The sequence below is a fragment of the Vespa mandarinia genome, chromosome 18 (genome assembly GCF_050613455.1).
Source record: "Vespa mandarinia isolate Hongniang chromosome 18, ASM5061345v1, whole genome shotgun sequence".
NCBI lineage: Eukaryota > Metazoa > Arthropoda > Insecta > Hymenoptera > Vespidae > Vespa > Vespa mandarinia.
In genome coordinates this window covers 1,685,933-1,700,434 of record NC_140827.1, presented here as the reverse complement: position 1 = coordinate 1,700,434, position 14,502 = coordinate 1,685,933, and the positions used below count along the sequence as shown (strand labels likewise).

The 14,502-nt window shown below is 27.7% G+C and overlaps 2 protein-coding genes across 4 annotated transcripts; both read left to right on the top strand.

Moving 5' to 3' along the window:
* The first annotated feature begins 1,030 nt into the window (after positions 1-1,030).
* On the top strand, positions 1,031-1,623 carry LOC118445226 (uncharacterized). The gene is made up of 2 exons (XM_035874372.2): positions 1,031-1,315; positions 1,415-1,623. The coding sequence occupies exons 1-2, from the start codon at positions 1,062-1,064 to the stop codon at positions 1,557-1,559; spliced, it is 399 nt and encodes a 132-aa protein (XP_035730265.1). The 5' UTR covers positions 1,031-1,061; the 3' UTR covers positions 1,560-1,623.
* Positions 1,624-2,549: 926 nt separating this feature from the next.
* Positions 2,550-14,444, top strand: LOC118445215 (uncharacterized). Of its 3 annotated transcripts, XM_085662452.1 has the most exons (16): positions 2,550-2,687; positions 4,333-4,562; positions 4,684-4,797; positions 4,887-5,363; positions 5,536-6,544; positions 6,638-9,787; positions 10,050-10,119; positions 10,343-10,414; positions 12,281-12,470; positions 12,579-12,695; positions 12,758-12,934; positions 13,060-13,227; positions 13,305-13,397; positions 13,532-13,574; positions 13,676-13,788; positions 13,908-14,443. In XM_085662452.1, exons 2-16 carry the CDS (start codon positions 4,425-4,427, stop codon positions 14,046-14,048), a joined length of 6,072 nt encoding a protein of 2,023 aa, XP_085518578.1. In that variant the 5' UTR covers positions 2,550-2,687; positions 4,333-4,424; the 3' UTR covers positions 14,049-14,443. The 3 variants fall into 3 exon arrangements, with proteins under 3 accessions (XP_085518578.1, XP_035730239.2, XP_035730240.2); XM_035874346.2 differs by having other exon boundaries at positions 5,536-9,787; positions 13,908-14,444; XM_035874347.2 differs by having other exon boundaries at positions 5,536-9,787; positions 13,890-14,051.
* The last annotated feature ends 58 nt before the right edge of the window (positions 14,445-14,502 follow it).

Here is a 14,502-nt window from a genome sequence, read left to right as displayed (position 1 = left end):
TGCGGCCGTTGAGACGCCGGTGTTGGCGGCTTCATACAAAAGCAGCCGAACTAGATCGAGAATTCAGTTCTCCTTTCGTGATACGCGTTATCAGAGATGACCTATCTAACTTGTCACAGCATCCTGCTGTATCTGTGTATTCCGGTATCTCGTTGATGTTACCAAAAAAAATTCATTTTTTTTCCTATATTTAGTAACGCGTTGTATTTTTACTTGTGTACACACGTTTCTTCCTTATTTTTATTCAGATCTTTTAGTAGAAAAAAAAAAACAAAAAGATAAAAGAAGATACAAAAAAAAAAAGAAGAAAAAGGAAGAAGAAAAAAATCAATAAATAAATCAAATCATTGATTCTGATTTAATAAAAAGTATACAGTTAAATATTATATATCATTTTTACTATAATTCTAATTGATTTAAGTTGATTAATACAACAAAATTAGAATGTGTTCTGTACGTAAGTGATCTTCAATGTATCCTTTTAATATTTATGTGTAAATAATATAATGAATTTTGTTTAGCATCTGGGTTATATGTATATGCATTTAATTATTTAAATTAATAATCTAAGGTGGTATGTATATATGTTTAATGTTAGGTAATCGAAAAATCTTGTAAGAAGTTCATATATTAATTCTGATCGAAAGAAATCATTTTGTTTATTTGAAATTTTACGTATGAATTAGATAAGAAAAAAGGAAAAATGTAAAACACATTAATAAAGGCAAAATGATTTCTTTTATTAACAAATGGTCTCTCTTCCCTTAATTAACGTTTCAATCAAGAAATGTTTTATCAGGAAACAAGGCGTGGTTCACCTTTATTAACACACATACACACACGCACAATATTAATTACATTTATTCCTTCGTTTTATATATATATAAATATATATATATATATATATATATATATATAAGTGGATATATATTAAATATAAATTATATGTTGGTTCGTAAAAATTAATAATAGAATAATATTATATATAAATATATACAGTTTCCGATTGTTTTAATTTTTCTAAAGGATAACTATCTTGCGAAAAAAAAAATTAACCAACCATGCGATTTGGATTAGTGATGGTTCTAATACTTTTCGGATTCATTTTGGCGGTGAATGGCTTGAAATTTCTAAGTTATAATACTCCGAATGATAAAAAACTACCGAGAGATAGAGAAATACGTGGTTATAGACCACCCCAAATTTCTACTTCCATTGGAGTAGGATATGGTAAAAGAGATGGATCTACGGAAATTTCTAATTTTAATAAACGAGAAAGAGTACTCATGTTACTTCTTCGTTATTTTCCACAAGGGTATGTATTTTAAAAAATTATTTCATATTATAATTATATCGTATACATTTTAATGAATTTCATATAAATTTTATGATATAATGAAAAGAATTATTTTAGATTTACTCCTGAATTAATATTACGAGAGATGAAAGCAAATCCTGTTTTTGCTGGAAAATTAACAGAAATGATAATCAACGACGAAAATGGTCAAACGCGAATTGGAGAACAATTACAACCAAAAGGAACCATATTCGTATTTTAAACTCTATATTGACGAACATCTAACTAAAATATACAAATTTTTGGCGATACATTTCAATTCAATATCTTAAACACTTCAAAATTGGATTTTATTATTAATAATAATAATAATAATACTGATAATAATAATAATAATAATAATAATAATAATAATAATAATAATAATAATAATAATAATAATAATACTGATAATAATAATAATAATAATAATAATAATAATAATAATAATAATAATAATAATAATAATAATAATCATAATCATAAGAACAACAAAAACAACAACAACAACAATATAATAATAATAATAATTATAATATTAATAACAACAACAATATCATTATGAACTTTTATTGCTGTATAATATACTAGCCTGTCAAATCAATTGTCGCCAAAATTTGTTAAAATTTAAATTTACCTTCTTTTGTATTATTCCATCCTTATGTCATCTAATGAATTATTCAACATGCTTTATTAATCATTTCATTTAAAATAAAAGTTATTGTTGAATGAAAATTGTAGTTTTGTCGATAAAACATTACATATTAACTTTATTATCGGCTGTCGATAATATAATAAACGATTTTATCTATAGCGAAACGAAAGGATATACATTGTCAATAAAAAAGGAAATAAAAATGTCGAAAAATCATATTTAATTAAATAAAAATCTTTAAATTAAATGGGGATTTCTTTCTTCCTTTTGTATTATTACAATTATTATTTATCAAATAAAATGTTTATATTCATTAAACTTTTTACTTCCCAAATATTATTCTCATTTAACATATTTATCACTAGTTACGTTTTATCAGTGTATAAATATTTTTTTTTTCACATATATACATTTAATTATTCGAATTTCTTTAATTTAATCATTTCATTAGAAAGCATAATATTATATAATTTACTAACATTTTTCTAAAATAAATGTATACATATATATTATTATATCGAAATAAAAGACAAAGTATATACTAGGGAATTTTGATATATCACGAACAGTTGACCTTCTTTCTTATGCTTTAGTCGGTAGCCATAAAGTTCTGATTCGGTTTCGATTCCTTGTACTTCGGTTTCGCGATTATCGTATTGGAATTTCTTTCGTGGAAATCTGCGTGGGGATATATTCGTAAGTACCTGTTATTATTATTTATTAATAATCTTATATGGTTTATTATGAAAGAAAATTTATGCGAATCGATTTTATGAAAAAAATGTTTAGAAAATTGGTGGACTAACCATTATGACGACGCGGTGCATCGCGCGAATGAAATGAAATGCATCTTGTATCGAAAGATCGATAAATTAGGACATTTATGTTCATACAATATATATATATATATATATATATATATATATATATATATATGTATGTATATATTTATATATATATATATATTTATTTTTTTTTTCTTATGTATATTATTTATTTATAATATGATATTAATTATCTCAGGTATCACGTGACAAAATAAATAAATCTAATGATGATAATTCCAGAATGTCATGATACTAGAATGTATTATACTTTAGTATCAAGTTCATTCATGAAATTGTACAATCTATTTTTTATTTTTTTTCTTGAGAAAACAATTTATTCTCTATTATATCCTTTATGCTAATTGACATGTATATGTCTTTCATTAAACAAAATATGACTTATGTCTAATAAAATTATTATAACCAAATACTGACATTTTGTTAAATACAAAAATATAATTCTTACCTCCAAAAGGTAATACATATAAATACGCACTTATGACTTATGTTTATATATTAATGAACATTATGTAGTATATTACATAATTTGAAATTTAACTCTATTTATTACATTTATCCTGTACAATGCGATTTCTTTGATACTACGTCATTCTATCAATTCCATTTCTTTATAATAATTGGAAATGATTTATATGTTTACAATTAAATGATAAATCGATATATATATATATTATTCTTTATACAGAAAGTTTGGTGAGAATTTTGGAATACTCTTTAGCATGTTTCCAGTGTCATATTTTCTTGACTTCATAAGGCAAATTACTGATCTTTTATGCCCTATAAGTTAAGCTTGACACTTCATTGCTCACTCTGAATTATTATGAATATTTATAATAGCATCATTTATTAATCTCTCTTAAGTTAAGAGATTATTGATGTTTATGGAAATTAGTATCAAAATATTGCTTTATATTATCAATATGATATGTAATTGATATTAATATTACAATTACTAAAACAATTCTACATCGTTAATCAAATTTTTATAGTTTTTCTTTATCAGAATATATCATTATACCTCTTCCTCTGTATCATTTTTACAGAATGGAACGATATGCATTTTCATATCTGTTCTTCCAAAAGAAACATTTTAAAGAAATAAACATTTTTCAATGCTCATCATTTGCTATTACATATATTATAACTTACAAGGTTATAATAATACTTTATATCCTGAAATTATTGGTTATTATATAAGAATATTAATAGTGTAAAACTGAAATATTTAATAAATATTGTTTACTATAATTTTTATAATATTAAAATTATTTACAATCGTATTTATATTGATGTTATTATCATGTATATTTATGAATTTATTTTTATTTGTATACAAATAGATTTTATGTATTATTCTAATTATATTTCTAGAAATTATTAATAGAAAATGCAAAAGAAATATAATAAGATTAATGGCTGAATACATATATTTCTTTAAAATATATGTGTTATAATTGTTATAACAATAATTATTTTCTCTGAATACGAAATAGCGTCCAAATGGACCGCAGCCATCGAAAAGAGATCGACATGCATTAAAAAATATAACAAGCAAGATATTTGCTAGAGTGATAGAGGATAAAAAATGCAAAATTGGAATCAATGGCAATTACCAACTGGTGCCATTACTACTTCAATGCCACAACCACCGGTTGGTTATACTGCACCAGGGGCAGATCCAATGGCTATGATGCAAGCTTATATGCAGTATTATAATCAACCAGTAAGTATATAATATATAAGAAAATGAAATGTTATGGAAATGCATGATATATCTTGATTGTATGATTTTTCTTATAAAAACAAGTCCACAATGTTATGTAGATTTTGTTTATATTTTTCAGGCACCCAGTGGATATACAGCTGAACAATGGGCTGCTGCTCAACAACAAAATTGGACACAATGGCAACAGTGGCAACAACAATATCAACAATGGCAGGCACAATATGGAGAAAAGGTATGTAAAATATAGATTCATATTTTTTATTAAATACTATTTATTTTAAGAATTATTTGTCGTTATATCATAGAATATTTCTCTTTCAGTACCAAGAAACTATGAAGCAGATGTCGTCGCAAAATATGAATTTATCTGGCCATGCACCACCTTTACCAACTATGCCACCACTTCCTAAAGAGGATTTTAAACCCCCTTTACCTCCGAATACTGTTAATACATATCAATTCACAAATATCCCCCCTCCACATCAAAACAATCTTCCACTATTTCCTGCTAAGCAACCTGTAAGTAGTGCAGCTTCACAATTAAATGTAAATTCTTCTCAAAATCCACCTCTACCTCCAACTCAACCACCATTGCCTCTGGAGAGTGCTCAGAATAATGACAGTAATTCTGCTACAAAACGCAGTAGTAATGCTGTTAGTGAATCCTGTAGTGCCAAAAAGTTAAAACTTGAAGATGAAGAATTAACTGAGGCTGAAAAAACATTTGACGCTCAGTTTAAGCAGTGGGAAGAACAGTTTAACAAGTGGAAGCAACAAAATGCAAATCATCCTGATAAGGTAGGTGATATATTGATTCTATATTGCAAATATATAATACATAGAATAATATATTAATGAATCTTCAGAGCAACAGCCAAAGATAGGTATTTCTATCTATTTATAAAGCTACTGTAATATAAACAAACAAATAAAAAAAAATATTAGTAAATATTAAAATTATCCATTTTAGACGCATTATAAAATATACGAAGCAAAATGGACATCTTGGCGGGAGAAACTTATTGAACGTAGAGAACAAATGCGTAAGAAGCGTGAACAACAAAAACAAACAACTGCTAAAGCAGATCCTGAAAAAAATAAGAATCTACCTGGAGGGGACAAGATAATGAATATTTTATCAAGTACAGAGAATCAAGGATTAATTAACAATCTCTTAGGTATTGGGAAAACCCTTGGCTTAACAGGGAAACAAAATACAGGAACACTTCCACCGCCGCCTCCTCCACCTCAGACAACAAGCAATATTTCATCTACAACAGTTACACCTGCAATAACTTCACAACAATCAACATCTCAGCCATTGAATTCGGACACAGTGTCATCTTGGAATGCCCAACAAGCTGCACAGTGGGCGGCTCAATTTAATTCTGGAATGCAAAACTATAATAGTTTTCACGGTAACTCTGGATCGACTCAACCATCTTTTGGAACATCTCTAAATTCAACGCATCCTCCAAATTTCGCACTACCACCACCTAATGTGCCAAATGTTGGACCAAATTTTTTACAACCACCACCAGGTTTTAATAATAACGACGGAAGACAATTACCGGATGCAAGCGTAAGACAAAATTTACAGGACAGATCGTCATATGGTTCAAGTGGAAATAATTTGAATATGTTTGGTGCTAATGAAAGAGCAAATTCCGAAATAAATCGTTTTGGATCAAATGAACCTTTAACTTTACCTGATTACTCAGGTAATTTTGATACAACTGATAATACCAATAACGAACGTATGAATAATAGAAAAGGACAATTAGGCACTGGTCCAGAATATTTTAGGCGAGAAATATTAGATAAAAATTTATCCGAACATGATCAATTCAGATCAGATGGCTCATTTAATTATGGTAATGCGAGATTCGGTAGAGGAGAAGAAAATTATAAATCGATAGATGGAACAGAAATTGATGGAAAACTTTATAAACCAGAAGATAGAAATTATATGGAACGTGGTAATAATCAATTTAATGATCAAAATAGTTTTAATTCAGTTAATAGTTTAAACAATGATCATTTTAATATTGATCGTACTGGTCCTGGACCAGGTGATCGTTTTGTAGGAAGTGGGGATCGGTTTGGAGCTGGTAGTGATCGTTTTGGAAATTCAAATGATCGTTATAATGATCGATTTGGATCAGGAGATGATCGATTTATTGATCGATTTGGATCAAGAGATCGATTTGGATCAAATAATGTTCGATTTGGATCTAGTAGTGATAGATTTGGATCACTTGATCGTTTTGGTTCAAGTAACGATCGTTTCACTTCAAGAAATGAAAGATTTGGTCAAGGAAATGGATTAGAATGCGATAGATTCGGACCAGGCTTTGATCGTTTTGGTGTATCTAGTGATAATGTTGGCCCTGGAAACAATAGATTTGGAAGAAATATTATGGATCACTATGAAGGAAACGAAGGAATAGATAGCACGAGAGATAGTAATAATTCTCGAAACTTTGACAGAAATAATCAATTTGGACCTACCGATGAATTGGCACCAGAGTTAAAAAAACTTATGGAAAAAAGAAGAGCTGCTATGGATGTATTCAAGCCTAGCTTTCATGATACCGATAAAAGTGTTAATGTTGGATCTTTACGTGAGAGTTTTAAAAAAATTGCTGGTGATTCACCTTTTATATCAAAAAGTTCCACCGATTTTGGACAAAGGGATTATGTAGGATCAAGAGGAATGGCAGTTTCTAGTCCTCGATTTCCAGGAAATTTTGGACCACAAAATAATCCTAGATCATTCGGACCACGCGGCCCTAATGAGTTTAAATCACATGGTAATTTCGAATTTCGATTACGCGCTCATACTAATTTCAGTCCACGTGACAATTTCTTTGATTCTCATGATCCTGGTGGTCCATTTCTCAGAGAATCCAACACTAATTTCTCTAAATTTGATAAAAATCATTCTATGTTTGGTTCTGTGGATGTCGATCAACGAATTGAACAACAATTTGACAGAGGAGATCCTAAATTACAACAAACTAAAGATACACAAAATAGTGGATCATCGGACAATATTGTACCTGCAAATACAGATAATATACTTACAGAGAAAAGATCAGATATTCCTGTTAATAAAAATGAAATGGATAATGTAGTAAAAGCAGAAGAAGTATCACAGGCAGAAAAAATAGGAGAAGAATCATCAAATAATATTGCGGATGCACAATCGAATGCTCAAGAAGACAAAGCTACACGTTCGAATGTACCGCCATTAGAAAAACCACCTTGGATGGATGCATCATTTCCTGATGTTAATTTATCTGAAAAAGATATTAATAACACGGAATGTAACAATAATCCACCTGCAAATTTTGTTGTTGCCTCTACAGAAGAAAATAATGAAAAAGCTGATGATAGAATACAAACAGATTTGGATAAAAAATTGGAGTCGGATGCTCCAGATAATGAGCAAATCAAAAAATCTGAAGTTTTACCATTTATGGGTGAAAATGATCCAAAACCGGAAGACTTAAATATGGAACCTCCACCAGAATTACCTAATTTAGGAACAATAACGGACGATTTGAATAACGATAATAATACATTTGCTAATAATCAAAAAATTAAAGAGCCTTTCGGTGCAGATCGTAATTTTTCTGGAGAATTTGAACGTAATGCAAAATATTTTGATCCTAAAAATACTTTTAGTCCTAGAGGACCTAATGATGGAAGATTTTTACAACAACCTCATACACCTAATAATGGACAATTTTCTTCATTAGGATCAAACGATATACGATTCAGATCTCGAGCATCCAGTGACGGACAGTTTGGTTTTCGTGGACCTAATAATAGAAATTATGGGCCATGGAGAACGAATGAAATGCCATGTGATAATAGAGGATTTACTGACACACAATTTGCTCCTAGAGGACCTATTGATAGATTGTCTGGTATTACAAATATTAATGAAAGAAATTTCAATAATAGAAGATCTATGGATGGGCCATTCGATAATCAATGTTCAAATGATGGACCTTTTACTTCTGGTTATAATGATGGACAATTTTCACATCACAATCAGCAAGATAGAATGCTTGGTTCTCGAAGTTTTGCAGAAAGACATTTTGATATACGTAATGCAGGATCAAATAGTAAACCTTTTGGATCTCGTGGACCATTTGAAGATCCTTTTGAATCTCAAGGTTTAAATAATGAAGCAGCAGGTACACGTAATTATAATGACAGATTATGTAGCAATAGATCACCTTTTGCCAACAGAGCTTTTGGATCGGATGGAGCACTTGATAGTGCTAATAATGATATTTTTAAAGACAAATTTAATGAAAATTATTTAGATAGGAAACTTGATATAGGTATTACTGATACCGGAGGTAGCGTAGGTTCAAAATTAAACTGTGAATTGGGTAAAGTGAATAAATCTGACGGTAAAACATCATTCTTCCAAAGCAATTTTAGCGACAACACTTCTAGATTGCAATATGGATCTGATTGTACTGTTAATCTTCCACCTCATGAATTCAAAAGTAATATTCATAGTCAAGTATCCCCCTTTGATAAGAAAATTACTGAAAAATCTTGTATAGAATCAAATGTTGGAGATTCTAGAATAGGGTATGGAGATATTTCTGGAGGATTAGATTATAAGTATACTAATTCTCCTTTCATGAAACGATCTATTGATAATCATCAATCTTATATGAGAGGTGTACCCAATAAAGAATTCTGTATAGAAAGACAGTTTAATTATAATCATGGTGGTGCCACAAAAGATAAAAAATATATCGAGCATGTACCTGTAAAAGTAATCGATTATGCTCATGCCCCTCGTACCATAATGCAAGAACATTTAACTCCTGTTCAATGTTTCGATTATGGACATGGAAAACTAAAGCCTGTTGTACCGGATCATGAATTGATACCGCAAAGAGACTTTAGAAATTGGGAAGAAAGCGAGCAGAACTTGAAAGAATATGCAGAAAAAATGAAAAAATATGAGAATTCAATGATGAAACATGAACACAGGCGAAATACAAACATAAATGAGACGAGAGAAAGCGATTGGATAGTAAATATTAGAAAATATGAACGAGAAAAGAGAAATACGGATGACATGCAAAAAGATAGAGAATGTTCTCAAGAAGAAAGAGTTTATACTAATACTTCTGATAAAGAAAGAGATGAATGTATCCAAAGTGATAATAAAATAAATGATAAAGGTAAATTAGATTATATAATAACATTTAAAATTATATATGATACTATAATAAATTTTCTTTTAATTAATCTCAATTCATTTTTACAATCCATTTCTATGATATTTAATTTCTGTATTGAATTAATGAAAGAAAATACAAATTATTGTCAATCTATTAAAAAAAAAAAAAAAAAAAATACCAAAAAAAAAGCAATGGTAAATGACGACAATAAAATGTTTAATAATAATATATAATTTTTCATCTATATTTTTCTTGGCCACAGATAGAGGTCATGAGAGATGCGAACGGGTTCAAACAGATATAAACAAAGAGAATGACAGAGACAATGACAGGTAATATGTTATTAAGCGTGTCAAAATAATATGTGGAAATAGTAAATTTGAAAACATTATATTGTCATTACTAGTCCACATGCACTATTGTTATTAGAATATCATTTATATGATCAGATAGTTCTATATCTATCCCTATATACACTTGCATATGAACTAGTAATATTGTACATTTATATTTTATGAATATTAGCGTGTCTTCAAGACATTTAACTTTCTTTAGATCAAAAGGACGTACTAACTGGCAAGAAAACTCAAACAAGAACACTGTAGAGACAAAATCGTCAAATACCAGGTATGTTAATTCAATATAAAATAAAATTGAACAATTTATTTCAATCTCTAGGATATTAAACAATGGATACTTCACAGATTTTCAATATTTGTAAATGTAAAAAAATTACATACATATATACACAATTAACCTTCTACCTCACATAATTTTAAGATGATCTAAACATTCTTATCATATATTCTTACCTTTGCAAAACTTTTATTATTATAGTTCATCCAACAAGTCGAGTCAGTAGAGGTAAGCAAATATCCGCATGCCAACGTACGTGGCGGATGTAAAAGACTTCAGTTATTGGCAGGTAAACAAAAGTTAATTGTTGAATTCAGGAACGAATTTACATGGGTCATTGTTAGGTTTTACTTTTACTCTAGCGATAATTTTATACCCATTTCAATAATCCCGCTCGATAAGTTTTATAATATCTGAAGATTGTGAATAGGCTCCTGTTCCAATCACGTACGTTTGTTTATCTCTACTAACTCGACTCGTTAGGCGGACTGTAAAATTATATTTATCATATTATTCAGCTTGAAAATTTAAATATGTGGATATATATATATATATATATATATATATATATATATATATATTCTTTTATACTATTCAAATAAGTACCTTAAGACATGGCAAATTTTTGCTACTTCAACAAAATTAATATTTGATAAGTTTATGTAAAAATTTAAACCAAAGAATATGTATCTGTCCTTTTTTTTTTGTTTTTTAATTTGGACACTCCATCCGAACCTTTTATCACGGTGTGAGATAGTTCAAGAATATCTTTTTGAAGTTCTGGAAAATATCCATAATACATAGAGTTGCATAATTTTTATGCATACAAATTTTATATTTTATGTTTTTATTTATGTTATGAAGTGAAAACGCGCGTAAATTCGTTATGGATAACGATACGTTGCAATAAATCTTGCAGCTCTTTTCGTGTGGATATAACAATCGCATTTTGATTTATACTACAATGATTTTTATTAAACAATTTAAAACAAATACGCTCCATTATGGCTTGCTGAATTTGTAAGCTTACTAAACTGTACTGTCTTGAAGCTCTAAAAATATTTCTATATTAACAAGGATTTAATTTCTTTTAAACATTTATTATTTGCATAAAAAGTAATTACACAAAAAGAAATATGATGTTTATCACATTAATTTAGTATTGATTGACTTTCATTCAAAATTTATTATTAACAACAAATGTGTATAATTTTACACAATGAAATAGTTAATGATATATTCTGAATGCAAATTATATATTTAATATTGTAACATACGATTATTACATACAATGCTGAAAATCAAAATTTCATTAATTTCATTTTTCTATTTGGTTTTCATCTTTGTATGTTTTGATACTTAAGTTGCAATGATAATTTAAATCTAAATTATTTTGACAAATTTCATATCTATTATTTTTGTATATTAACTTTACATGGAATTTAATTTTCCAATGAAAATGTTCTAATTATGTGAATTACAACACAATACTTTATCAGGTGGATCACACCACAGAACTTAAATAATATTATTTCATGAAGATTAAACAATAAGATGTTAAAAATGCATATAAAAAATATGTTAAATCATCCAAATATTTTGGATTACATTAAGACTTACACACTTTGAGATTTTCTTCTGATTTTCATACAAACATTATTATACTTAAGACTGACATTTAATATTCAAACTATATGTATATATATTTATATTTTTTCAATGTTGGGTTTTAAACAAATATTTATATTATATATACATGTTATAATCACGTTATCATTTTCTGTTATATATGTAGATCAAAATACAATGAGTATTATAGTATGATATATTTTAATGTCTACAAATTTTTTGTTACAGCTTTACAGATAAACAGCAAAATGTATCAGAATTACCATCTAAAACCTTGGAATTGGCGAAAACGGCAAATTGTACAATGGTGGATGATCTACTGTGTCCTCCAGGTCGTCAAAATAGACCATCTAAAATAGCAATTATTTTAAGAGGGCCACCTGGTAGTGGAAAATCATTCGTAGCAAAATTAATTAAGGTATAATTTAAACTAAACTTTCATTTTTAATTTTTTATGTCGTCAATTATGAAAATGAATACGAATGAATATGTACAATTATTTATTTATTATCATATTTTCATACAGGACAAGGAAGTTGAACAAGGAGGCTCTGCTCCAAGAATATTGAGCCTTGATGATTATTTCCTTGTTGAAAAGGAAATAGAAACAAAAGATGACAATGGGAAGAAAGTGATAGTGAAGGTATTGTATTTAATATGTATGATATTGTATGCATATTTCTAACTTTTATTTTAATTTTTTAGGAAATGGTTTATGAATATGAAGAAGCAATGGAACCAAGTTATATAGCGTCTCTTGTGAAAGCATTCAAAAAAAATATTACAGATGGCTTCTTCAATTTTATTATATTAGATTGTATCAATGAAAAAATATCAGATTACGAAGATATGTGGAGTTTTGCAAAAAGTAAAGGATTTAAGGTACATAAAATAAATAAAATCAAACATATTTAAGCAAGCCATATTATTTAACTAAACTTTTTAAATTTAACAGATTTCTTTTTAACAATATTGTTTAAAGTTTATTTTCAATATGTGATGTATAGGTATATGTATGTGAAATGGAAATGGATGTACAAATCTGTTTAAAGAGAAATATTCATAATCGTTCTGAAGATGAAATTAATAGAATTGTGGATTATTTTGAACCTACACCAAGTTATCATCAAAAATTAGATGTAAATTCGATGTTACAAGAACAAGCAATCGAAGAAGTATTATCAATTGACTAAAATATTCATTGTGAATATTAATTGAATTTATATATTATTTCATGAACTCTTCATTATAGGTACAAATGGAAGATAGTCAAGAAACATCAGATAAAGTATTACAATCAAATGAAGAAAGTCAAGATAGTCAGGATGATGCTCCAGAAATTATTGTAAATTTATAATATTTCTTTAATAATTTTATTTAAAATTTAATTCAATTATCTCTTATATACGTGTATTTCAATAAATATATTATATACTATCATATAAATACATATATATATATATATACATTACTTTTTAGGGTATTAGTAAATGGGAACGAATGGAAGCGGAAGATAAATTAGGTTCGTTAAAAATAATATTCTTTAATTGATATCTATTGCTTAAAAGTGATTTTGAATCAATATATTATATAAATGTATTTTTGTCAAAATTATATTTATAGATCGCTTAGATGGTTTAGCAAAAAAGAAAAATGAAGGGAAACCACAAACAATGGAAGATTTTTTACAAGTCCCTGATTATTATAATATGGAAGATACTTCTGGAAAGAAGAGGGTATGCAAAAGAGATATTCTTTCTATAATAATTTATATTCAATAAATTTTCTGCAAATTAAATTAAATAATTATAATAATTATGTTATAAACGATTGGTAGGACTGTTTAACGTTATAGGTGAGATGGGCAGATTTGGAGGAACGTAAACAACAAGAAAAGATGCGAGCTGTAGGTTTTGTTGTTGGACATACAAATTGGGATCGTATGATGGATCCAACAAAAGGTGGAAGTGCTCTAACACGTACCAAGTATATATGACGCTAAATTAATTTTAGATTATTAAATATAACGATGAAATTAAGGGGGAAAAAAAAAGAAAGAAAGAAAGAAAGAAAAAAAGAAAGAAAGAAAGAAAAAAACTTATTTCTTTAAGAACAAAGTGGTGTATTACTCATAGGTTTTTTTTCCTCCCGCGTTTTGTTCATATTTTTTATGAATTAATATTATTAATATTTAAAGAAAAGAACGTTTTAGTGTTAAATATTAATAAACCTGTTCAAATATTCAAATACTCTAAATCTTGCTTATCATTCTTTCAACAATCACTGTCTAAAACTGTGAATCTATATGATTGTTAAACAATATACAATGATATTGTTGACAAGCAAGATAATTAATACAACCAAATTATTATTATCATGTATATCTACAACAATGCATTTTAATGAAATAATTAAAGGATAGTAGATTTATTTACAGAAATATATAATCA

Bases quoted from the DNA above. Each gene is read 5' to 3' on its own strand.
- LOC118445215 (XM_035874346.2), top strand. From the start codon at position 4,425: ATGCAAAATTGGAATCAATGGCAATTACCAACTGGTGCCATTACTACT. The intron at 4,563-4,683 runs GTAAGTATATAA...TATATTTTTCAG, and splicing joins TGCAGTATTATAATCAACCA to GCACCCAGTGGATATACAGC. The intron at 4,798-4,886 runs GTATGTAAAATA...TTTCTCTTTCAG, and splicing joins AGGCACAATATGGAGAAAAG to TACCAAGAAACTATGAAGCA.
- LOC118445226 (XM_035874372.2), top strand. From the start codon at position 1,062: ATGCGATTTGGATTAGTGATGGTTCTAATACTTTTCGGATTCATTTTG. The intron at 1,316-1,414 runs GTATGTATTTTA...GAATTATTTTAG, and splicing joins CTTCGTTATTTTCCACAAGG to ATTTACTCCTGAATTAATAT.